This window comes from Equus asinus, chromosome 6, assembly GCF_041296235.1.
Source record: "Equus asinus isolate D_3611 breed Donkey chromosome 6, EquAss-T2T_v2, whole genome shotgun sequence".
NCBI lineage: Eukaryota > Metazoa > Chordata > Mammalia > Perissodactyla > Equidae > Equus > Equus asinus.
The window spans coordinates 12,577,937-12,602,262 of NC_091795.1; the positions used below are offsets into that span (position 1 = coordinate 12,577,937).

At 44.2% G+C, this 24,326-nt stretch overlaps 1 protein-coding gene across 2 annotated transcripts in view; it reads right to left on the reverse strand.

Annotated features, from left to right (window-relative positions):
• Positions 1–662: 662 nt before the first annotated feature.
• Positions 663–24,326, reverse strand: part of IL1R2 (interleukin 1 receptor type 2) — a 28,079-nt gene continuing 4,415 nt past the window's right edge. The window contains exons 1-9 of one of the 2 annotated variants that reach the window (XM_014854095.3): positions 19,121–19,259; positions 18,081–18,208; positions 17,234–17,498; positions 12,104–12,284; positions 8,885–9,059; positions 6,709–6,771; positions 4,744–4,879; positions 3,124–3,266; positions 663–876 (exon numbers count right to left, since the gene is read on the reverse strand). In XM_014854095.3, the coding sequence (XP_014709581.1) occupies positions 695–876; positions 3,124–3,266; positions 4,744–4,879; positions 6,709–6,771; positions 8,885–9,059; positions 12,104–12,284; positions 17,234–17,498; positions 18,081–18,147 (1,212 nt within the window). In that variant the 5' untranslated portion in view covers positions 18,148–18,208; positions 19,121–19,259 and the 3' untranslated portion in view covers positions 663–694. Of the gene's footprint in view, positions 877–3,123; positions 3,267–4,743; positions 4,880–6,708; positions 6,772–8,884; positions 9,060–12,103; positions 12,285–17,233; positions 17,499–18,080; positions 18,209–19,120; positions 19,260–24,326 lie in introns of those variants that run through there. The other variant, XM_014854093.3, reaches the window with a different exon arrangement.

Here is a 24,326-nt window from a genome sequence, read left to right on the forward strand (position 1 = left end):
TTTTACTTTAACTGGAATTTTTTTCCAGTATACGGTATAACAGAAGCTTTGATTATTTTTTCCCAATGTGTATGCAATTATCTCAATACTCTTCCTTTCTCTTTATTTTCAGAAGCTATGTTATGAAATTGAGTCTATTTCTCAGTTCACTAATATGTTCTAACGTGTATTTTCCTGACCATCTATTCTTTTTTAATTGCTATCTTTTGGATCATCCTTTTGAAAAAATTCAGCAATCCTTGCTCTTTCTTCTTCTTCGGCATTTCTAAATCATCCTTTCCAGTCTCAAAATGAAATTCCATCTTCCTGAAAAGGCAAATTATGTCTTAACTATCTTTGTATCTATAACACCTCCCATAGAGCATAGCTGGAATAGACTTTCAATACATTTTTGTTAAATGATGAATGAATGAATTTCAAAACTCATTTAGATGTTGTCAACTCTTATTCTGGCCTTATTCAGGCCCCTCACTCTTAAATAGGTCACACATAGCAGAGCACTACTCACCCCACCCACACGCTCCTCATTTGCTCCTGTCAATCAGTCTCAGAATAAATTTTACATTAATACTTCAGCGCTTTACTACAAACCCACTATAAACTCAGCAGCTTTGTTAAACAACCGAAGAAAATAACAGAGTCTCTCAAAAAGGCAGAGCCACTTCCATAAGAAAGCATATCGTTTGTATTTGAATTATTTTATTTCCTTTATTTTACTTGGATAAGATTGAAAAACTTGACGCTCAATCTTTAATGCAGTCAAACCATACGCTTTTCCACTTCTGTGTTTGCACCGATTGCGCATCCATATTCCTCCCAAAACCAAGAAGACCAGCAAAAGAGGGGCCAGTACAGTCCCCCAGGGGAACGTGGCAGCTGTAGGAAGAACAGAGTGACATCAGGGGTTGAACATTCTCTCACTGCCAAAGAGGACAGGGCAGTGCAGGTTTACAGAGAAGAAAGGAAGTAGAGTTTGTTTTTCCTAAGAAACGTGCATTGATTTTGAGAGAGTTTGTCCCTTACACTAAGATCAAGGATATTTGAGAATAATATCTGTGGCCTTTGGGAAACAAGCAAGGTAGAATAAAAATCCACCAGAGAGGGGTCGGCCCCATGGCCAAGTGGTTGAAGTTTGCTGTGCTCTGCTTTGGCAGCCAGGTTCCCGAGCTCAGATCCTAGGCGCAGACCTATACCACTCAACAAGCCATGCTGTGGCAGCGACCCACGTACAAAATAAAGGAAGACTGGCAGAGATGTTAGCTCAGGGCTAATCTTCTTCACGCAGAAAAAAAAAAAGAGAGGAAAATTGGCAATGGATGTTAACTCAGAGCTAATCTTCCTCAAAAAAAAAAAACATCCACCAGAGAGAAACAACACGGGAGTGCAGGGCAGGTGTAAGGGTCTAACCTTGCTCCACTGGCTCAGTAGTGTACATATGATATCACCTGTTTAGGTCTCAACCAGCCAACTGTGACACGGCCAGGTACAATGTGCCCTTTTCCAATGAGCATGAGTGTCATGAGGATTAAATAAAGTAAAAAAGAAAACTAAACAAACTTTGAATAAAGGAGCCTTAGGTGTCCAGATTATTGCTTAGATCCAGCTATTTTATATCCTACTCCTTGGTACCTCTGTGTTATGAAAATGTAGGAACAGACTGAATAAAGAGTTAACAAGGAAACACAAGAACATGAGTGCTATTGGACACAGTGATGATGAGGTCAGAATTCTACATTTTTAAGCTACGATTTATCATAGTCTGTCTAGGCATTCAAGAATCAACACAATCTCAGACTATTTCTCCAGATGATTCTTACACCTTAAAATTCCACAGCTTAGAAACAAGTGAAGCTTTGATTTTCTGAGCAGCCATTCAGATGCACCTCTCGGTCCTGGTGAACAGCTGTCAGCTCTGCCCTCGGAGATCAGTCATAGCCAACGCAGCGAAGGACGCGCAGGGGCAGGGCTAGTGTTATAGAAACATTTCACGGTTCCCAGCGTCAGGACGGACAAACCACAGGTTCCTTTGGGTCACTAATTTCAGCCCTGCAGTGGATTCTGCTTTCTATGGACTCCTCCATTTCCAAGCCTGTACCAACTCTCTCATGGATAGGATCTGAAATCTCAGCCTTTGCGCATGTGTTCTAGGACAATGGTTCTCAAACTTTAGTACAAAAGGAGCTGGCTAATTGCAGTCTTTGGCCTCACCCCAGGAGAATTTGACTGGGTAGATCTGGGGTGAGCCCAGGGATTTTTCAACTAGTGACTCAAGTGGGTGATGCTGCTGGGGCACAGACCACAGGTGGAGAAAAGCTGTGTCGTGTTATCATTCTCTGCCCTGAGGCTTAACCAGATCCTCAGCTTTCCAATTAAAAGTGTGTCTGCAGCTGCCTCCCCAGAAAACACGGAGAATGTTGAGTAATGTGTGTTTCTTTGATTGCTGCAGACTGCCCAGAAGGCATGATGAGATTCCAGCTGGGGATCATTCCGGCTTGCCCCTTGCTATCCTCCTGGCTGTCAACAGATTACATTAGCTGCATCTTCCTTTCCTGCCTGGTGCTTAAGCATTGAGAAGGAATCAATCTGGTCACAATGATAACACAGGTGTTTCTTTTCTTCTTTTTTAAATGTCCTTAAATGGACACGAGGTCGAGTTGGCTATGCTCTCACACTTCACTTCCTGTTGACTGATGACTCTAACCCTAAAGCTGCCCCGAGCCCAGGGTATCTTTCAGTCCCCAGCTCCTAGAGGATGCAGTATCTCAGCCTTGCGATAAAGAATGTCTCCCCCTCCTTGAGGGGTCGTGAAAGGACAGCTAGTCCTGCTGATCCAAGGCAGAATCACATGAGGACAGGGTTTTTTAAAGTTTATCACAGAACCATTGTATCTTTTTTCCAAAAATCAGCTTGCTATATTTGAGTATAACTTCTCAAAGCCAGCCTCCTGGCTGGCAACAACAACAACAAAAGTCATAAAAAATGAGAGATTTGCTTTCAAACACTCCACCAGCAGGAAACACAAGGGCCCTCCTAAGTAATCATCTGGAGACCTAGTAGCTTTGTCTAGCATCCACAGAACATTCAACATGTCGTTTTCCCCTTTACTGTCTGCAAAATACATACCTTCTTTGACTGTGGTATGTAGCGTCTGAAAACTCCGTGTGTTATAGGTAACACATTTAAAATCCGTGTTCAAATCCTCTCTTATGACTGGATCAAAAATCAATGGCACTTCGATGTAGTTCTCATTATTTTCTGAGTACTCCCTGGGTTGGAAACATTTACTTAAACATGGTGAATCAAATGCAGGCTCATCTTTACAACCTAGACACCCAAGCGTTCTTGGCCAGAAGGATCCCTTGTGCTTAGACTGATTTCGAGATTCATAAAGTTAGGAGAACTTACCATTACAACTGTTACTTATTCGGGAGACTTTCTAAGCCTGTTCCTCAAGGTAGGAGAGACACTGAAGATGTTGGTCGCTGTAACAGGACACTTGTTACAGGAAGAACTTAGGAGCCAGCTTAGTTTGGATAATGGAAAAACTCTTAAGGCTCTTGATGGACAAAGAACCAGCAGTGGGAATAAAAAGGTCTAGTTTTGGAAAACATGACTGTATCACCAATAAGTCATTTGCATACTGAAGGGCAGGCAGTTTCCAGGAATCCAGCCCTTTGCCAACCCTCACTCTGGAATCTCGAGTGCAGAGCGGAGGCTGCAGTCGAGCCAGGAGGAACGGCTCTAGTGAGCACGACTGCCATGGGTAACGTCACCGGGATCCGAAAGGCTTCTCTATTACCCAGCCGTGTGAAAAAAATATTGCTGATGTGGATCCACTAAGACCACTTTTTTTGTCTACAGGAGAAAAACAGACTCCTTCAAGTAGATGTGCAGTGTGAGTTCGTTGACATGAGGCACGTTATCGGTGCCCAAACTTTTCTCAACGAAGACTTGCAAACAAACAATTGTGCTAACCACACGTAATTTGTATCTGTTAAATTGCATCCAGAAAGGACTTTTTGATAAGTCTTTCCAAAAAGACAAAAATTTGGCCAGCAAAAGTACAGGCTAATTCGGAGTAGTGAACTATAATTTTAAAAGTACTTTATAATTTGGATATAATGGTCTCCCTTCCTCATAAACAAATGGTTCCCATTTACAAGGTCAGATTGCTCTGCTTTGAGAGTGAGAAAACACTTTCCAGAGACGAAAGCTTCTGGGAACAGAATTCTTTCTTTCTTTTCCTATTACCCTTCCTGAGAGACTGAGGCAGCCCACGGCTCCCTGAAAATTGGAGAAGGCTCTCCGACACAGTGATAAGTGCCAGAGTCCTTTTAAGGGTTTGGGAAAATGTTTGACACTCAGGTTGCAGAGTGGGGAATGGAAATGTATTAACTCCAAAGTATTTTTCCAAAAACTGCAAAAAACCAAGAAACGAATGTTTAATTAAGCAGCTAGAAAATGCAACGCCAATGCCAAGTTGTCAGCTGCAGCTTCTATAGTTATATAGAAAGTTAGATTCTCAAGAACGATTCATAAATCTTAGCAAAATTCAATTTTTAAAATTCTAAAAATCCAACCATTTAGAGCCAAAAAAACTATTTCTAATGTGGAACATGTGTCGTATTGATAGGTTGGACATGACATTGTCTCTAAAAGGAAGAGTAGAGCCTACAGGGGCCTCACAACAGCTCTGCCCAGAAGACTCTTCTAAGCTGACAAAGGAGATCTTCGCCCACTTACTGGCGCTGCCCCTCCGTCACGCGACCTCCCCGGTAGGCAATGTCTATGTTGGTGTTGTTGGCCATCCACCACAGATCGGTGGTCCACTGTGTGCCGGCTCCCAGAAACACCTTACACGGGATTATCAGTCTTGACCCTGTGTACAGCAAGACACAGCACATCGAAAGTCAGAACCCAGCTGGCGAACAGGGGTCTCTCCAGCTCCTCGTGTCCGCCCGCACATCAGGGCAGTGGCCCCTTCCCCATCTCCTCAAATACCCCTCAACAGTCGATTCTTTTCTTAGAAGGAAACTTAGTTCCCTCGAACAGTTCCATTCACACGGAGCATCAGTATTTACCAAGTGTCTCCAGTTCCTTCAACTGGTCTTCGTGGCAGATGAAAACCTGGAAGCAAGTGGCTTCCCCAAGGCCACTCAGCTCCTATGGGGCATTCTGACTTCAAGGGCTGTCTTCTTCCACAGTTTATTCTAGTTACCTCAAAAAATCCAGATTAATGTGTGGTTTCTTCCTCTCTGCCTATTGCTGGTCTCAGCTCTCATGGTCCCCTTGGGAACGCTCCGCTCTCAGATCATGCTCATGTGGGCTTAGCCCTTTAAAAAGCCACTGTATTTTATCTGAGTGGTGCCTCCTACGGCTGTGCAACGTGACAGCACTGGGCCCCCTGCCTCAATCTATAAGTTATATTTTTTAAGTTACCAAAGGAGAGAAGGGGAAAAAATGAACAAATCCTTCTCATTTGCTTCTTCCTCCTCGCTGATATGCCTCCCTGTGTGGTGTCTTTTAATGCACCTGGCCCCACTTCCGGCTCAGAAAGCTGGTTTTTGCCCCTCCTTCACCGCCCCTATGACCTTAAAGACGTCTCAGCCAAAAGCAACACATTAACTCTGGCCTCATGTGACTGCCACATGGGTCAGTGCATTCAAAGCAACAGGGTGAGAAACTCAGCCCCCATCGGCAGGGGACACCTGTCAGCACTAGCCCGTGTCCCCACCTCCCCAGGTTTCCAGGTGGTTGCTCTGAGAGCCAAGGCAGCTGCTGGGAGCTGCAACTCACATGGCAGGCAATGAACCCAGTATCTGCAAAGCCATCCTTCTTACAGCCACCCATTAAAATTTAAAATATAAGCCCAATATCAAACAGAAGAGATAGACAGATGGTAGATGATAGATAGATAGATAGATAGATAGGACTCTGCAGCCAGGGTTTAACAAATGAGCAGAAGACCTAAAAACTGTGAGACAAAAACAAACAAGTAGAAAAGGTAGAGGCTTCACAGACACACAGGCCTGAGTGTGGACCCCAGCCTGACCTAAGAGTGGCTTTTTGACCATCCCTGAGCCACCATGACCCCCCTGGGCAGCTTTTCCTTCTGGAAAATGGGAGAAATAAGGCCTTTCTACAGGGTCAATGTTGAGACTGAATGGCATCCCAGTAGACAATAAGGAACCGTGTGCTGGCCAAGACGGCCCGCCTCACAACAGGGTGGGAAACAGAAAACCCTGTCAATCATTTCCATCACCCCACTGACCAGCTGACCAGCAATTTTAGCAACAAGAAACCATCTCTGAGGGATCAGCAGTGGCAGGGCTGGCCTCTCTTTACAAACGGAATCTCAGAGAAACGCTGAGCATCAGCCAACTTTTGGTAAAGTGAATTATTTTAAATATACTACAGGTGCTGGCTACGTACGGGAGTCACGCCGTTAATCCTTTAGAACAGTTAGTAACTGCCACCAAAATGTTCAGAATTTACATTTGGATTTTTGCAGATAGAGTTTTCATGAAGCAAAGTATACCTGTTTTCAAACCATGCCATTTCTAACCACACTTGACAAAGGACTGCTCCCGCATTCGTTATCTCAGCCCCCTGCGCTGGGGCTCCGGGTCTCCACCCAGCCCACCTCGCACCAACCGGGCGGGTGCAGTGGCAGACACACCCGTGGGCAACACAGTCGTGCAGCCTTACCCAGTGAAGCCAGTATGGTCTGGCGGGGGGAGACAATCACAGGAACAGTCTCCTCTCTTCTTTCTGAGAAAGAAATGAGAAAAAAGGGACTCAATTAGGAAAGCCTTCATTTCAAGCTGAGGCTCGAGTTCCGTTGTTTAAATAATTAACCAAGTTATCCTTTCCAGTCTGGCCAGCGATTGTGAGATTTGGCCTTTGTCTGGCAAAGGAAACAGCCTCTCCACAAATTGAGCATCTTTGGCCAATGCCTTTCCCAGAAGAGAGATTACTGGAAGAGGCCACAATTGAACACACATTCCGCTGACAGAGGTTCTTTGCTCTGTGATAAACGATTAACCATTCCCCTCCCTGGCTTCCTGGATAAATTCTTAATGGTAACGTTCCTGATGTCCACGGGACAGGTTTTACCACAAGGTCTACTTGCCCTAAAATCTCTCCCCCAACTCCACCTCTGTTTCCTCAAGTGTCTGACACAGAATACCGAAGAATCACCTCCAAACAAAGGCACACGGGCTTGGGGAGCAGCTGTGCCTAACGCTAATCCCGCAGTGAGAGAGAAACATAGTGACCCAGCATTGGCCACTGGGTCTTGTTAATTGAGATAAACTCTGGGGAGGCAGAGGTGGACCTCCCAGGAATCAGAACCCAGCTCCACAAGAGGAGGGTCTCCCAGCAGCGTGAAGAAACTGGCACCTGAACTGGAACAAAAAGGATGGCTGGAGAGTGGGTGAAGGGCTGCCGCCTCCGCAACTGCTCGCGCCATCCTCGCTTCTTCCACCCGAGAGCATTTGGAAGCCCTAAGGCGAGTAAGCATTAGGCAGCATGGCGGGAGAGCCTAAGGAGCAGCGGCTTCCTGACGGTGACCAGGAGCCTGTCCCTCCCCTCACAGCCACATGGCTGTTACAGAGGCTGGCGCATGGAGCGGGCAGAAAGCAGCCTCATGGACTAAGTATGTCAGTGGTTCTCACACTTGAGGACGCATCAGAGTGGGGGCTTCCTAAACAGGCATTGCTACGCCCCCGACCCCCACCCGCGCGGCTATCAGGTCTGGGTGGGGCCTGAGATTTGGCATGTCCAGTGAGTACCCAGGTGATGCCGCACTGCTGGCCCAGGACCACCCTGTGAGAATGCCAGGGATACAGTGTGAGCACAACACAGGATAACACGTAGGTTGGCCGCCCCCTAGTGTTCCCGTGCAGAATCACACAAACAGAATAATGACGGGTCCCTTCCAAGTCACGGGAAGTCTCGGTGATTCCCTGCGGGGGAACGGGCGGTTGATATGAATGAATTCTCTCAAGACAGTAAAAGAAAAATAATCTAGAGATTTCAGTTCATGGGAGACATGATTTTCCCTGTAGTAAAACTGAATCTCTGGATTCTCTGTGAGAAAAAAAGTCTTTTTCCCCCATAGACCAATTATTTAACTTTAGTAGACTTCCAAAGCTCTCTGAATTGCCCTTAAAAGACTCCAATTGTGTATTCAGTATATAAAGTGAAGAAAAATGGCATGCTCTCCAGGACAGAGTCGAGACTTAAATGCTTTTATGCCCTTGGACCAAGTGAGGACCATGCCCTCGTTCAGCACCGAGGAGGTGCGGAGGAAGGGCTGAGCAAATTTTAAATGCTAATTGATTCTGTTCACTACATTGTTCAGGTAGAAATCATTTAAAGCAAAGAGAGCGCACACTATTTGAAAGCCTGGATTCAAAGGCAAGTAGACATGCCTTGGGGGAGACGAAAAAAGGGCAATTTTTACTGAATATGCCTTCTAACTGAAGAGTCCAAGAAAATCCTGGTATCCTAGAATTACACATAAAGTTACGGCAACTATGTTCTGACGGCTGGCCCTGGAGCTGCAGACCTTCCAAAGGGGGCTTTCCAAGAGAACCTTCCAGTGGACCATTGCCTGGCCCCCTCTAGTGGTGTGTTGTGGCCTCAGACTTGGAACCCTATCGACACCCAGGGATCCAGCTTTCCTCATGGTAGGTTAACACCCCGCTTTCTACTTCTCAAAGTGTCACAGTCTTCTTAGCCTGATGCTTTAAGACAGTTGACGTATCTGTCTTCCTTTCATACCAAAGACACTCAAGGAATTCTATGCGAACTCTAATTTGCTCTTTGCGTGCTTGTTAGTGACCCAAGGTGAAGGGGTACCTTGACGGCAAGTACTTACTCTGGACACGGAGTTCGATATTTCTAGTGATGTTGACTCGTGTGCCATTGTGGGTCAAGGTCATGACACAGCTGTAATAGCCCGCATCCTCCATAGACACATTTTGTACAAGTAAACGAGGGGGTCCCGCCACACTTAGAAACTTCTCGTTGTCTTGATCCAAAAGGACAGAATCCTTAGGGAAAATGTTTTTCAAAGTTACACTGTATACTAATTTATATCTCAAAAGCTATGAACAGCATCAGTATTGTCAGTCAACGTTGAATTTGCAACCCAAGAATTGCCCTGGAATTTACTTTTACTTTGCAAATGTTGGACTTTGGATATAATTTTAACTGTATTTTTAGGAGAGGCAGTTTGTTAACATATGAAACAAATAAAATTGCTGGATTTGTTGAACAACGATGTTTAAAGCACATTTGTTTAAGCACAGTGGGAAAAAAAGAAACTCTCCTTTGACAAAGTAGGCCGTTTAAAATACAAGCACACTTATGGCCTAATAGCTGCCTACAGGCCTTAGGAAATACCCGGGGGGGGGGGGGGGCTGTTATGCAGTCATGGTGACTCGGAAAACAATGTTCAGAAGAGATGATGTTGCAGTAACTACTTTAAAATTCATTTCAATTTTATGAGCCGGTAGAGATGGAGAAAAATTTGCAAGAGAAAACTAAATGTGAGAAATGAGGCCACACTTTTTCATATAGACAAAGGTACTGTGGGTTCTGCTTAATAGACTCTCAAGAGCAAGGCCTCCAATAATACAGAAACAGTGAACGGGATTTAAGAAAACATCCGAACGAGCACAAAATGTTCTCAGGAACATCACTGTCAAAACCATGATGATCGAAAGCTTGCTATAGTCAAATAGAACCCTGAGTCATTTCAGAATCTTACCCTGAATGGGAACGCAGACATAACTGGAATGGTTTGTCAGCCACATGGCTCATAAAGTATTACCGCACAATATATATAATTGAGAGTTTTATTGTTCCTAACATGAGTGGTCAAATATGAAAAATGCCACATGGGACCCATCACCACAGTTGGTCCAAGGCCCGTGAGCCACCAGGGATCCCCTGCAGGGCACTGGTGCCCAGGGCCTGGGGTGCTGAGTTAGGGTTTTGGCGTCACCATCTACCAACTGTGTGACCTTGGGCAAATTCCTTACGTTTCTGTAGCTCCGGTTCTTAATCTGTAAAATGGAGCTATTAACAGTCCCTACATCATTGGGGTACAAGTCAGGGGGTTTACAACAGACTTTTACACAGTACAAGCAATGACTAGCTCAGCAATGCTTCGCATTATTATGAAGGGAACACATATTATTAAGCCCCACCATGATCTCTCTGTCCATCCTTACTTATCAAGCACCTTCTGTAGGTCAAGCTCCACACTAGGTGCTTCATACACCGTGCTCCATCTAATCTTCCAGACAGTCCCGGGCAGGAGGAGAGACTAATGACATTTTGCAGAGGAAACAGGTTTGAGAGGCGAAATAACGTGGCCAAGGCAGCACAAAGGTAAACAAAGGAGCAGGGTCTCAAACCCAGTGCTCTTTCCTCTACCGGTGAGACCTCGCGCCTGTCCTCTTCACCTTCTTCCTGAACCAAGAGAGAATTCGCCCCCTAGTGGGGCTGGCTCATTCACAGGAGCTGGCGTTTTTCCTCTACTTTCGGGAAATCATTTAAGTTTCCAGTATTAAATTGATATCTTATATATGTTGAAGTCATAATACCAGTCAACTGGTTAACCTATTCTTTTTTTTCTGAAAAGGCACATTTTAATAATTATGACAAAGTTACAGATAATGTTGATTGAGATTATATTGGAAAATTTATATAGATTAAGGAATGACACATTATTTCCTAAGTTAAAGGAAGTTCTTCGCTTTTTTTTTTACACAGTAGAAATATCTTTACTCCTTTGGCGATTAGCAAAGTCATTCAACGTTGTAAAAAGAATTATGTAATACTGACTTATGAAAAGTAGAAACTGACGGTCCTTTCTTATTCCCAAAACGTGTTTTATCATTTCAGTGTATATTCCTCCATATTTTTAAATACAGGTAACAATATTTTTACATAAATGGGAAATACAGCATATACCATCTAAAGCCTTTTAAAAACTATAACAAAATTGTATATATCTTTCCATGTTGATACATATAAAACTATCTCATTTTTGTAAATAGTTATGTGATATTCCACTATTCCCAGTGAGAAACTTAAGTTTAACCAATTCCTAATGGTGAACATTGCCTTGTTTCTAATATCTTCTTATAAACAATGCTGCAGTAAACATGTTAGAATGTAGTGTTTTATATATATATATATATATATATATATATATCTGTTTCATTATTTCCATATAAGTTTTTTAAATGAACCTAATTCTTGATTAAAGGGTTAATTTCTATCAATGATTAAACAAATAACTGTACTTTTCAGTATCAATCTATGGCCTGTATCAGGGGTCGGCACACTTTTTCTGTAAAGGGCCAGATAGTAAATACTTTAGGCCTATGGTCTGCGTGGCCTCTGTCCAACTAGTCAACTCTGTCACTGCAGTGTGAAAGTGTGGAAACAAGTGAGCGCAGCGGTGTTCCAGTAAAATCTTATCTATGGACACCAAAATTTGAATTTTGTATCATTTTCACATGTCACAAAACATCATTCTTCCTTCCATTTTTTTTAACCATTTAAAAAACTGAAAACTATCCTAAGCTTGCGAGCCATACAGGAGCAGGTGGCAGCCTGGTGTGGGCCCGGGCTGCAGTTTGCCCACGCCTGGTCTACACAGGTGATCTGATCATGGGGTTTATTCAACCAGGCAAGAGAACAAATTGAGTTTACATTTATTCCTTTAACCCAAAGGAGCTTTTAAAAAACTCCATCAATATGTGTATAAAGTTCTTAAATAAACTAGCAGTTTTTTCTAAATTTTTATAGACAGATGACAGAGTAAAAAGCTATTTTCTCCAGCTGTTATTTACTCTGGATTCATTTTGTATTCTGTCTTCTCAGATCACTATTCTAAGGACCCTCATCCAAGTCACACAGGGATCAATGGAACGTATTAATCATGACCCTTTTATAATTAACTGATTTTAAAAACCCAGAAACATAAAAGCAAATGTTTTGTCTTCTGAATGGGTATTTTATGTCTTTCCTATGGCTAGTAAAAAAGATTTTTATTAACTGGCAACTTTTAAAGATGTACCTTGTACCATTGAACCTCCACATCAGTTTTGTTCCGGGTGAATTCACTCAGCTCAGGGCAAACTAGTAAGCCAGAGGTTGACAAGGTTAGGATCTGCGGGTATGAGATGTAAGTCAGGGCAGCTTCTGTCTTCTCAAAAACCCTGAGCTCAGTGGACATTTCATAGCAGTACGAGGCGTTTCTGATTTAAAAGGGGAAAAATGACAATAAATGGAAAGGTTAAATAAAAGCAAAACTAAATGAAATGAGTAATTTCCCCAGTCCCACTAAATCCTGCATCCTGCATTTTCTTGATTCGTATTGCAATAGTTATGTCCCAGATCCTTTTGAATCCTTGGGGGATGAAAAAGTGCCGTATCAGAATTACTGTATAGAAATGGTGATGTAGTCCACGTTTTTCCCAAAGGACCCCCCACAAGCTTGATTTCAATGCCGTCCAGGGCCACTCAGAAGTCCCCAAGTACTCTTCGAAGGGGCCTAAACACTTCCAGGTTCTGGGGGTCCTTGAGCACGGCCCCAGCATGCTCCAACTCCCTGGTCCAGGGAACCATATCCAAATGGAGAGGGTGCTTCCTAAGAGCCGCTGTTTCCGTATAAAGAAAATTTCCTTTACTTCTTTTGGGAATCGTTTACTGAAGTCAAATTTCAAAAACTGCTGAGAGCTTTGTGTAAGAGCTATAAAACATTTTTGCAAAACTGCATAAAGGAAATTAATAAGTTTGTTTATTTGATTTTTTACGTTTTTTTCTGGTTGGCCTAACTATAATCACACTATCATAATTCTAGCAAGACCCTAGAACTGGGAAAAGAACAGAGGCAAAACACTGATAGAAATATGGAGGAAATAGAGGGAAGGACAGAGGATATTAATTAAAACTATTTTTTAAGTATAAAAACATAAAAATATAATTATTTCAGCTAAGTTCCTGGCTACCTAAGAAAGACGGGACATCTGCAGAGACAATGAGAATGTGTGTTGTATAAGAGGGGGACAGGAATGAACAGGAACTTGCACAGCAAAATGTAAAACAATTTATATCGAAAGAAGGAAGAAAATGTGAAAAATATATGTGAAAGAAATAAGTCATAAAAGCTTATTACCTGAAAGTAAAAAGAATTAATTCAAATAGATAAGGCCAATATCTATATCATGTGTCATATCTTGTTGTAAAAAGGAAAAAGATATACAAACATTTTATGCACAAAGAAATGCAGAAAGTTAACTGTCACCTTGAAAAAGGCATAATCTTACTGCAAGTCATAGAAATGCAAATGAGGACAAGTCTAAAGGACAGTGCACGACCGGAAGTGTCGTCCCACAGCTAGCTCGCAGGGAGGAGGTGCGTGCCCGGCCCGTGCTGCATGCTCTACACACATTATTTCATTTATTCTCCAACCTTATGAGGTAGGAATTATTATTATATCATTTTTGAATAAGGAAAATTAGGTATACAGAAATAAATTTCCTAAGGCTGTGTAGCTACTAAGAGGTCAAATCAAGATTGGAAGCCCAGTAGGGCTGTGGGAAAACCCGTAAATTAGAGCAATAGCCCCAGAAAGCAAGCGCACTTGGTGTATTGAGAGTTACAAACCTACTCACGTTATTGATCTGGTAATTCCCCTTGGGCAAGATACGCCACAAAAATAACTCAAAAGAAATACAGGTGGGAATACTTTGATCACCAAGCATATTTCCCATGTAGTGGGACATCCCCACAACAAAGAGGTGTCGTCATTAGCGCTGTTCACCAAATGTGTCCAATTCCCCCATCCTGAGCGCACAGAGGGATCACACGTCCTGGCCCCACTGTGGGTGGGTGCAGCTATAGGACTCTTTCTGGTCAATGAGTCATATGTATGTTACTTCTACACCACAATTTTAACAGCCAGGAGAGACACTCCCGGACCTGTTTCCTTTTGGTACAGCGACTAACAACATTTGCAATAACAATTGTTCCTTCAGCGTGGGTCCCTGAGCGTCTGCCGACCCATCACAGGCTTGTGGCCTGTGTGATAAATGTGCCTTTGTTGTTTTAAGTCACTGAGATTTGGGGGCTTTTGGTTCAGCAGCATCACCTCGTCCCCCTGATTGACAGAAAGGCCATGTGGATTCTAGGTCACAAAATTATGAAAATCACAGGAACGGGGCAGTTTCGTGCCCTATGACTATATGCCAGAGGGGATTATGGCAACTGCTGGGGATGCTCACTCTATTAGCACCCAGTCTTAGAGCCAGAAGAGAGTCGTAGAGACGAGCCAAGTAAACTTTCCCACATGCTAAGAAAGCTCAGCCCACACTGGGATTTCCACTGCCCCCACACTCTCAGAGCTCTTTTGTTCTACGAGACCAGAAAGTAAAATAAGGGTATTAGGTACAATCTTCTTAACTGAGTATGAAAAAAACTTTAAGACAAACATGACTCAGCTCACATCTCTCTGATTTTTCATATGATCACTTCAGTAGTCAATAAGTATCGTCTTTTGGGAGAGAAAGAGAAATTCCATGTGTATATTGACTGTCTACTATGGTGCTCCTCACACCAGATGCTTCTCATGCTGTGACTTCACAGAACCTCCCAACAAACCTCTTCACAGAGGAGAAAACTGAGGCCCATAAATATAAAAGTTGAGGAATAAGACCAAGGTCCTCCCAGACGGACAAGGAGAGTGTGGAGATTCACATCCATATCATTCTGACTCGAAATTCCATTCTTTTTCTCCCACACTATTAAGTTTTTCTAGCAGTGCTCCTTAGAAAAGAACAAAATTTTTTATACTAAAAAGGAAAGAGAACTATGCATTTATGGTCATTGTGAAATCAGACATCCACATTTCCCTGATATGGAAATGAGCAATTGGTTGCCTGCTTCCTAGGCAGGTCCACTGACAGCACTGAACACACACACGTGCCATCCAGGACTGGGGCCGATGCTGTCTGAAACTCTCCCCTTCACCACTAATTCCTTTGGGCTAAGAATGTCGCTTTCTTTGGTTCTCTTTCTAAACGTAAATGTTCATGGGTACAGTTTCTCCTTAAATCAGAGGAGCTTATGAAACGCGGAGAGCCTGTGAAGTGGGCTGGCAGAAGGAGGGAGGAGAGCCTCGGAGAAAGATGGAGGCAGCCGCTGAAGAGAGAAGGCCCGGAACGCTGTTTCACAGTAAGGCCTATAGTCTGCCCTAATCCTTTCAGAAGAACTAAGCCAGGAAATGTTTAAGATCCCCGACACTAGGCACACAGCTTTCTCCTTCAAGAAACAGCAAGACATGCCAAGACCATTCCATGGGGAAAGGAGAGTCTTTCCAACAAAAGGTGTTAGGAAAACTGGATAGTCACATGCAAAAGAGTGAAGTTGGACCACGACCTTACCCCATACACAAAACTTAACTCAAAATGGATCAAAGATCTAAACATGAGTGAAAAGTATAAAAATCCTTAGAAGTAAACACTGGGGAAAAGCCTCATGACATTAGATATGGCAATGATTTCTCGGATGTGACATCGAAAGCAACCAAAGAAAAAATAAACTGAACTTCATCAAAATTAAAAATTTTTGTGCATCAAAGGACATTATCAACAGAGTAAAAAGGCAACCCATGGAGTGGGAGACAATATTTTCAAATCATATATCTGGCAAGGAATTGATACCCAAAATATATAAAGAATTCCTACAACTCAAAAACAGACAAGTGACTCAATTAAAAATGGGCAAAAAACTTGAATAGACATTTCTCCAAAGAAAGTACACAAATGGCCAATAAAGAACATGGAAAGATGCTTGACATAATTTGTCATTAGGGAAATGCAAATCAAAACCACAACCGTATACCACTTCCCACCCACTAGGATGGTTATTACCCACACCCCCACCACCACCAAAAAAACCCAGAAAATAATAAATGTTGGTGAGGATGTGGAGAAATTAGAATGCTTATACTTTGCTGGTGGGAATGTAAAATGGTGCAGCCATTGGGGAAAACAGTATGATGTTTCCTCAAACAATTACCATATGGTCCACCAATTCCACTTCTGGGTATATACTCAAAAGAATTGAAAATAGGGACTTGAACAGATTTTTGTACACCAGTGTTTATAGCAGCATTACTCACAATAGCCAAAAAGCAGAACCAAGATAAGTGTCCACTGATAGATAAAAGAATAACTAAAATGTGGTATATACATACAATAGAATATTATTTGGCTATGAAAAGGAAGGAAATTCTGACACATGCTCCAACATGGATGAACCATGATGACCTTATGCCAAGCGAAATAAACCAGCCACAAAAGGACAAATACTATATAATCCCACTTACATGAGTTCATAGAGACAGAAAGTAGAATTGGGGTTGCCAGGAGCTTGGAGGTGGGGAAAATGAGGAGTTGTTCAAAGGGTACAGAGTTTCAGTTTGGGAAGATGAAGAGTTCTGGAGCTGGATATTGGTGATGGTTGTACAACAATGTGAATGTACTTAACGCAACTAAATTGTACACTTAAAAGGGGTTAAAATGGTAAATTTTATGTTATGCATAAAGAAAAAAAAGCAACAAGACAAAGAGACCAGATCCCATATTGAGAGCTGTGGGGTCTGGTGTCAGCTCCACATCCACCACCTGGGAGACCATTAGAAGTGAGCTTGGTTCCCTCACGTGTACAATAATCGGTTGGATTAACTTATTCCTAAAGTCTCATCCAGGTCTGAATTCTATTCCATGTTCTCTATCTATTTCTGTGTCCATGTGGATCTAGCAGTGAACAAAACAGTGACCACGTCCCTGTCCTCCTCCTGGGGAGGGAAACAGTAAATACACAAACACGTGTGTGTGTCAGATGAAGGAAAACAATGGCAGGGTGGGAGAGTCACGGGAGTGCCGCTTTAGGTCAAGTTGGGAGCGCAGTCCTCTCCAATGGGGTGGTGCTTGAGCAGAGACTTGAATGAAGGGAGGGAGTGAGCCATGAGGACATCTGGGGAAGGTTCTCCCATCGGAAGTATTTCAGGAACAGTGAGGAGGACATAAGGTGGAGTCTCCCCTGTACACTGGATTTTGAAATCCAGATCATCACTGAAGCACCATGCAAGAATCCATTCTGCAAGGAGCCCCCTCCCCACCGTGGCCCCAGAGGGGCTCACCTGACAGTGCAGATGTAGGTGCCAGAGTCCCCCTGCAAGGCCGGCAAAATCCAGAGAGCATTGTCCTGGACCCACATTCGCGTCTCTTCTTCCTCTGGAACCATCCTAGTAGAATCGTTTTTACGCCACGTCACGTTGACATGTGAGCTGGCAGAGTCCAACCACCTATACCATGCCTGGGGGCACCTCAGAACCACAGGCTCCCCTTCCACCATGAGGTCGGTTTTGAAATGCTTGCCAAGAAATTGGCAGTTTCCTGCAGTCACTGAAGGACAGAGAGACCACAGTCAGGCTTTGGGTCCCCAACTTCCCTTTGACGGGCACATCTGAAGAAGCCACGTGCCCTAACAAAGTGGCCTGTACCCTGGGTGCCCCTTCACCTCCTGTTGCAATTTCAGAACTCCAAATAACAGAGTTTAGGACTGCTATCAGTTTCATTGATATTTTATGGGAAATTCAAATCAGGTTCACATGGTGATGAAAAAAATGATTAAAAAGTTTGGCAATATTTTTCACTTGTTGACTCCTATCATTAAAAGTAGATCTGGGCTGAATTCAGATACAAAAAGAGCCTAGCTCTGACAGGACGTACGGTTACAATCCAAAGGCTCCTTTCATCAAGGGCGAGCGCACCACTTCCTTGGTTCACTTCTTTGGCAGGAATGACCAATGTCCAGAGCAAGCACCGTGCAACAGGGAAGACGGGCAAGAGGGAGCATTTGTCACTTATCAAGCATGAATGCTCACACCTTGCTTTTTGATGACAACAAAACCTCCCCAGATAAACAACTGCTTTCCCAGAGAAGCTGCAGGCAAGACTTCTCCAGCTGAAAGATTCACTTCTTACCTGTGCGCTCCTCAGGCTGAATGGTGAAGGCGGGAACACCCAATATCAACATGTACAAAATGGGCATTGTTCTCGACAACTTCTGGAGGATGCAGAAAGTGGAGATCTCAGGGCCAGCACCCTGTAGCCTAGAGGAGGAGAGAGAGGGGTCACCAGGAGCCACAGACACCCAAAGAGAGAACACCACGAAGGTGATCCCAGGGGCAGGTTCTGGAGGCTTCACCTGATGATGGAAACCTTTTTGCCTAGATTTTTCAACACGAAAACTCAAAATTTTTAGATTTGTCCCTCCACAGCTACATTCACCGAACAGGACTAACATCCGCTCCCTGGAGCACTTGCAAACTGTCTTAGAATAGGGGCTCGACGTCCTAAGTGTCTCTCTCCTGAAGTGTGCCTCAGTGCTCCCTCACCTCGGCCTGAGATGCGCTGTCCTCAGCTCACCCTACTCTCCTCTCCTCCTTCAGGTCTTTGCTCAAACGCCACTCTTGGTGAGGTCTTCTCTGACCTTCCTGGGTAAAATTGCACCACCCTTCCACCCCAGTACTCCATATTTTCCTTCCCTGCTCTCTCACTGTCTACGGCACTCATCATTGACCGTGTCTCCTCTCTCTAGCATGTAACCCCATGTGTGCAAGGATCCTACTTCATCTCATTCACAGGTATATCCCAACTCCTATTTGTCGAATGAGTGAGTGAATCATTAGACATCAAAAGGTCCTCATATTTTACTTGTCAAAGAACTTTTCTATAGTCCTTAAGGATTAACTCTTATTTTACATACAATTCTGACATATGCTGAGGGATTCTATATACTGCTAACTCTCTCATCTAGAGCATCCCAGGAGAAACTTAAACAAGTTCATGAAGCATTTCTCCCCACAAACCTCCCCAAGACTGGAGTCTCAGATGCCTCTGTATCTCCCTGTATTCCCTCTCATTCTCAATCGCAATCGCCTATTGTATCGGCTGACCAAAGCCACAAGAATGCCGCTCAACAAACCACCCCAAAACTGAATAGTGTAGGGTTTCTCGCTCACAAGTCTGTGGGTCAGAGGTGGTTGGCTGATCTAGGTTAGGCTGGGTTAGGCTTGGCTCCAAGCTTCAGGTGGGATCCAAGTCAGCTCCATGTGTCTCTCATCCTCTTTGGAACAGTGGCTTCCCAGGAGATGATCTTCTCATGTGATGGCAAAAACGCAAACAATGTGGGCAAAAACACTCGAGGCCTTGCTCAGAACTAGCTCACTCTTGTCTGCCCACATTCCATTGGCCAAAGCAAGTCACATGGCCAAACCTGCCATCAGTAGGGTGGGGAAATACCCCTACCTCTAGTGGGAGGAGCTGCAAAGTTACACCAGGAGGAGAAAGAAATGGGAGCAATCATGCCATCTACCACACCTGTTTCTTGTCTGGCTCCCCATGGGTGGGGACAGCCTTGAGGACAGAGGCCCGGTCTTATTCACAGCCCTCATGGCCTACATGGTGCCCAGTCCCAGAAAGTACCAGGAATATTTATGATTGAAAGTCTACCAGAGAGTTGGGGGCGTTGAGTGAATCCAAAAAAAAACCCATACCATCATCCGTCCCCCATTTCCATGAAGGAGTTTGACTTGTTCCCTGTTCCTGGAACAGATCTCATTCTGAATGGCTCACAGTAAATCCAGAGGGCTCTTAACTGGCCAGGGCAGGGTTGGCAAACTGAAGAAGTGACCCTTGCACTCCAGAATCCCTCCCTCATCAGTCAGGAACCATCAGAAGGCATGGGCTCAGAGCTGCAGTCTGAACTCCTCCTCGAGTGATGAGGAGCCAGGGGTGCGGACTGAAGGACCTGAGATTTTCGCCTTAGCTGGTGTCTCCCCTAAGCTCTTCCTGCTTCTACATGGTCCTATCCTTCCCATGTTTCTGAAACACAAATATTTTCTGTAACTTCACCTCTAACCTCAGGTTACCTCAGGGTCACCAGGCTACTTGGTTAGCATAAAGGACACAGCAACATTGACCAACTTGCTTTGTCCTCTTTGGACACGCATTAGCTTATCACATCCCCAACTGTACTAGTCCCACCCAGACTCACTAGTTCTCTAGTAAGGATACGAAAGAGGTAGGAGTTAAATACACCAAGGATAACCAACAGCACATATCCAAATAAGTGGATGAAGTCAAAGATGTTGGCACAGAAACTAGTGTAATAGTGACAGCTACTATGCTAAATACTGAGCACTGGTTCTTTCATTTACCCCCACGATGTGAATATCATGCCAATTTTACAGATGATATAATAGAAGAGATTAAAGAGGTTAAGTAACTTGGCCAATATCTTATTGCTAGTAAGAAAGGGTTGAAGTTTAAACTCAGGACTAGTGATTCCAAAGCCCTTACTCTTCAAAAGTATAGTTTGTGAGACAGATGCTCCTAGTTTCCTCCTTCAATATCTGTCCTCCCTGTTTCCCCAATGATAGGACCCCTGACTCTTAATAAGGCATATCACCACCCCACATCAAGGCTACATTTCCCATCCTCCCGTGCAACTAGGAGTGTCCACATGACAAAATTTGAGCCAATGAAATGTAAGTGGAAATGTGTGATCCTCCTGGGGAGTCTACTTAAAAGTCTCCTCAAGGGGCCAGCTCCATGGCCGAGTGGTTAAGTTCGCGCGCTCCGCTGCGGCAGCTCAGGGTTCGGATCCTGGGCGCGGACATGGCACTGCTCGTCAGGCCACGTTGAGGTGACGTCCCACATCCCACAACTAGAAGGACCTGCAACTAAGTTATACAACTGTGTTTGGGGCGGCGGGGTGGGGGGGGGGGCGGTTGGGGAGATAAAGCAGAAAAAAAAAAGATTGGCAACAGTTGTTAGCCCAGGTGCCAATCCTTAAAAAGAAAAGGAAGATTGGCAACAGTTGTTAGCCCAGGTGCCAATCTTTAAAAAAAAAAAGTCTCCTCAAAAGACTTAAAAGTCTCCACTAGTCTTCCTTCCAGCTGGCTCAGTATGGATATGGTGGTGGGGTTACGGCCACCATCTTGGGTCACAAGGTGCACACCACTTGTTGAAAGTAGTGGGGCAGCAAGAAAGGAGCATGAGTCCTCAGTGGCTTTGTGGAGCTGCACCCCCCTCCCCAAACTATCTTTTTTTTATATGTTCAGGCTTCCTGTCATGCACAGCCGAACCTAATCCTAATGCATTAACTTTCCAGAGTTTATGAAGAGGACCACAGGGGAATGAGCATGGCATTTCTAGCCAAAAGCAGGAGGAGCCGTGCAGCCTCCCCCAGGATGAGAGCAACCCCCGGCTCACGGGCAGGCTTAGCCTCAGATTAGGGGAAGGTTTGTAACGATGTTCAAGATGACTTTTGCGCCAGAAAGTCAGGCTGTGCCGGCTCAGGGGCAGTTGCTGGCTGAAGCCTCACAGAGCCACAGAGCTGAGGAGACCTAGAGAAATCCAGTCCCATCACTTTCTTCCTCAGGTGACGAGAGTGAGCAAGACATTAACCCTCTTCTCAAAACTGCACGTCGGGTCAGGGTGAGAAGCAGAGATGTTTCAACAAGGACTCTGTTCCAGTGGAACAAAATCCTACATGTTGTCCTCAAGCACCGGCCACTCCCCACCTCCACCCCCACCCTGCCCAGCCCCTCGGCCATAGGAATTGTCCTGGTTTCTCTCCATGGACTTGTGTAAGACAGCTGCTTCACTGCAACCTCTCCAGGAAGTGGCTTCTGACAATTAAACCACAAACACACAGTAGTGATCATTTTCAGTAATCAAAACCTCAGAAAAAGGCTGGACCCAAATTTGCCTGAGTGTGGAAAATAGTGAGTCCTTGGCAAGCCCAGAGGAAAGAGAATTCGTTTTGCAGAGGTTTGCAGCAAAACACTACTCTCCTGCCCTACTTCCTTTAAATGTGTCTTTAAATTACAGACAATTGGACGTTTCTGCTTGAACCTGAGTTGACCTTCTTACTGGAAGAAAGAAATGTTAAAGTCAGCTCCTTCCAAGTGTTTCAGCTACAATTCTATCCTTCCCCCCCCCCACCCCAAATAACCATGTTTCACCACACTCAATGTAAGAAAACAGAGGAATAGGGTGAAAAACAGGGCCAGGCATACGAAAATTACAAAAAGTGTGTGAAGAATTGAAGGAAGGAGAAAGAATGCAGGAGGTGGAAAGAATGAATACGATGAAAAGCAGAGCCAGGCATACAAAATGGCAAAAAAAAGAATTGAAGGAAGGAGAAAGAATGCAGGAAGGTGGAGCAGCAGGTGGGACAGGCTGTGGGCAGCATCCTCGGGCAGCGCTCACTGGGGCCAGAGAGCCGCCCACCTGCCCTTGATCCCAGGCATCACCTCCTGCTCACAGATGGTGCGTGTAGCTTCAGAGAACGCAGGGGTTTACTCCAGTTTATTCCAACAGACTAAATAGTTGGAAGAATAGTATAACACCAGCATGCATTTCACCTAAACTCACCAATTACTAACATTTTGCTTTATTCTCACTCTCTGTCTCTCTGTCTCTGTCTCTCTCTCTTTCTCTCTACACACACACACATATTTACACATACATTTTCCCCTGAAAACATTAAAGTTGCATTTATCAGCCAACTTCACCCCTAAATACTTCAGCAATGCACATAGGAAGACATTTTTTTCACAGACTGAGAAGAAATAAGTAAGTAAATGATAGCTGCAGAGATCAATGTTCAGGCATTTCAAAGTAGTGGAAATTTTATTCTATAGTATATTTGAATATATCTCTTAATTTCCCCGGAAGATTAATCTTTTCTTTATTTCTATCCTCACCTTGTTCCCAAAAGCTTTTAGGCAGGTGTTCATCACTGAGTCAGGCGGTACAGTCATGCATAAACAAAAACACGGTGACAGATGTTGAATATTAATGAAGACGCATAGCTATCAGGCCTGACTCATATCACTTAGTCACCCCCAGGTTGTACAATAAATTCCTAAATACCCTAACATGTTGTTTCAGGCATGTAACATAAAACCTTCTGAACCCCACGGGAAAGCAAATATTTACATCAAAATTAAGCTTGGAAATTTTTTAAAATTCAGAGCTGAAGCAAAATTAAAAGCATTTTGAACTAAGTCTCTGGAAAGCACAGAAGGGTAAGAGTTTGGGGGATGGGGGATCCTCCAGGTTCAGACACAGGGAAATATTTGACAGGCTTCTCTTGATAAATGTACTGGCTCAAAGCAGAACCCTTGGGGGGCTGTCCACAAATTATTTTTATTCTATAGAAAAAAGAGAAGTGAGGGTTTTTTCCCCCCAGAATTAAGAAAATTGAGAGCAGCACGTGGGACTGTCTCTGGTCTGCATGGCCATGTCGGAATGACAGCACCTCCATGTCCTTGCCCCTGGTGGGATCTGGGACACAACCTGTGGCCCGGGAAGACTCACCTTTGGCAGAACTGGGCATTGGACCACGTCAGGCTGAAACTCAAAGGGGAAAACCTGGAGAGTCGAAGACTTAGCGCCACCCAGGGCTACGCGTTCGCTTTACATTTTACTTTCCGCCCACAAGTATCCCTTCTCTCTAAAACCACCCTTTCCCTGTCAAGCCTTTTGACCTTGACCAACTTCTACCCCAAGAACCATTGACTAAGAGATTCTGTAAATCAACTCAACTCATCAAATCTTCGCTCAAATCTACATTTTGCATCCCTTCTAAGCCCGAGTCTTTGAGAGCCCACAGTGGGCTGGATCATCAACCAAAGACACTTCCTTCATCTTCCCCCTGCACCAGGCCCTCCCACAGGCTAACCCCCAGCAAGAGCCCTCCTCTGGCCCAGAGTCTTCGCCATCGTCCTCCAAAATGACTGACGTGGAAGCTCTATCCATGAGGCCCTCAGAACCCACAGTACAAATCCACCGAGCTTCGAAATTCTCCCAGTCTGATGTTTGTGTCAGAGGAATTTGCTTCTCTGAACAACTCCAGAGGGCGAAACTTGTGGGCCTGGTATTGTACGTCATCCCCATTATAAACATGAAGCAATAGAAATAGACTCAGATACATTAAGTAAATTCCCAAGGCCACAGAGCTAATGAGATGAGTCAACACAATCCTCAGTCTTGATACTCATTCTCTGCTCTGTAGAAGCATCAGAACCTGGAGCTGGAGGGGGCTCCAAAAGCCCACCCAAATGGTCTTCCCAAATCCAGCATCCTCCATAGAGCGCCAAGCTAACCCCTCATAAGATGGATGTTTCCAGTCTTGGGAAGTACTCATGATCAGAA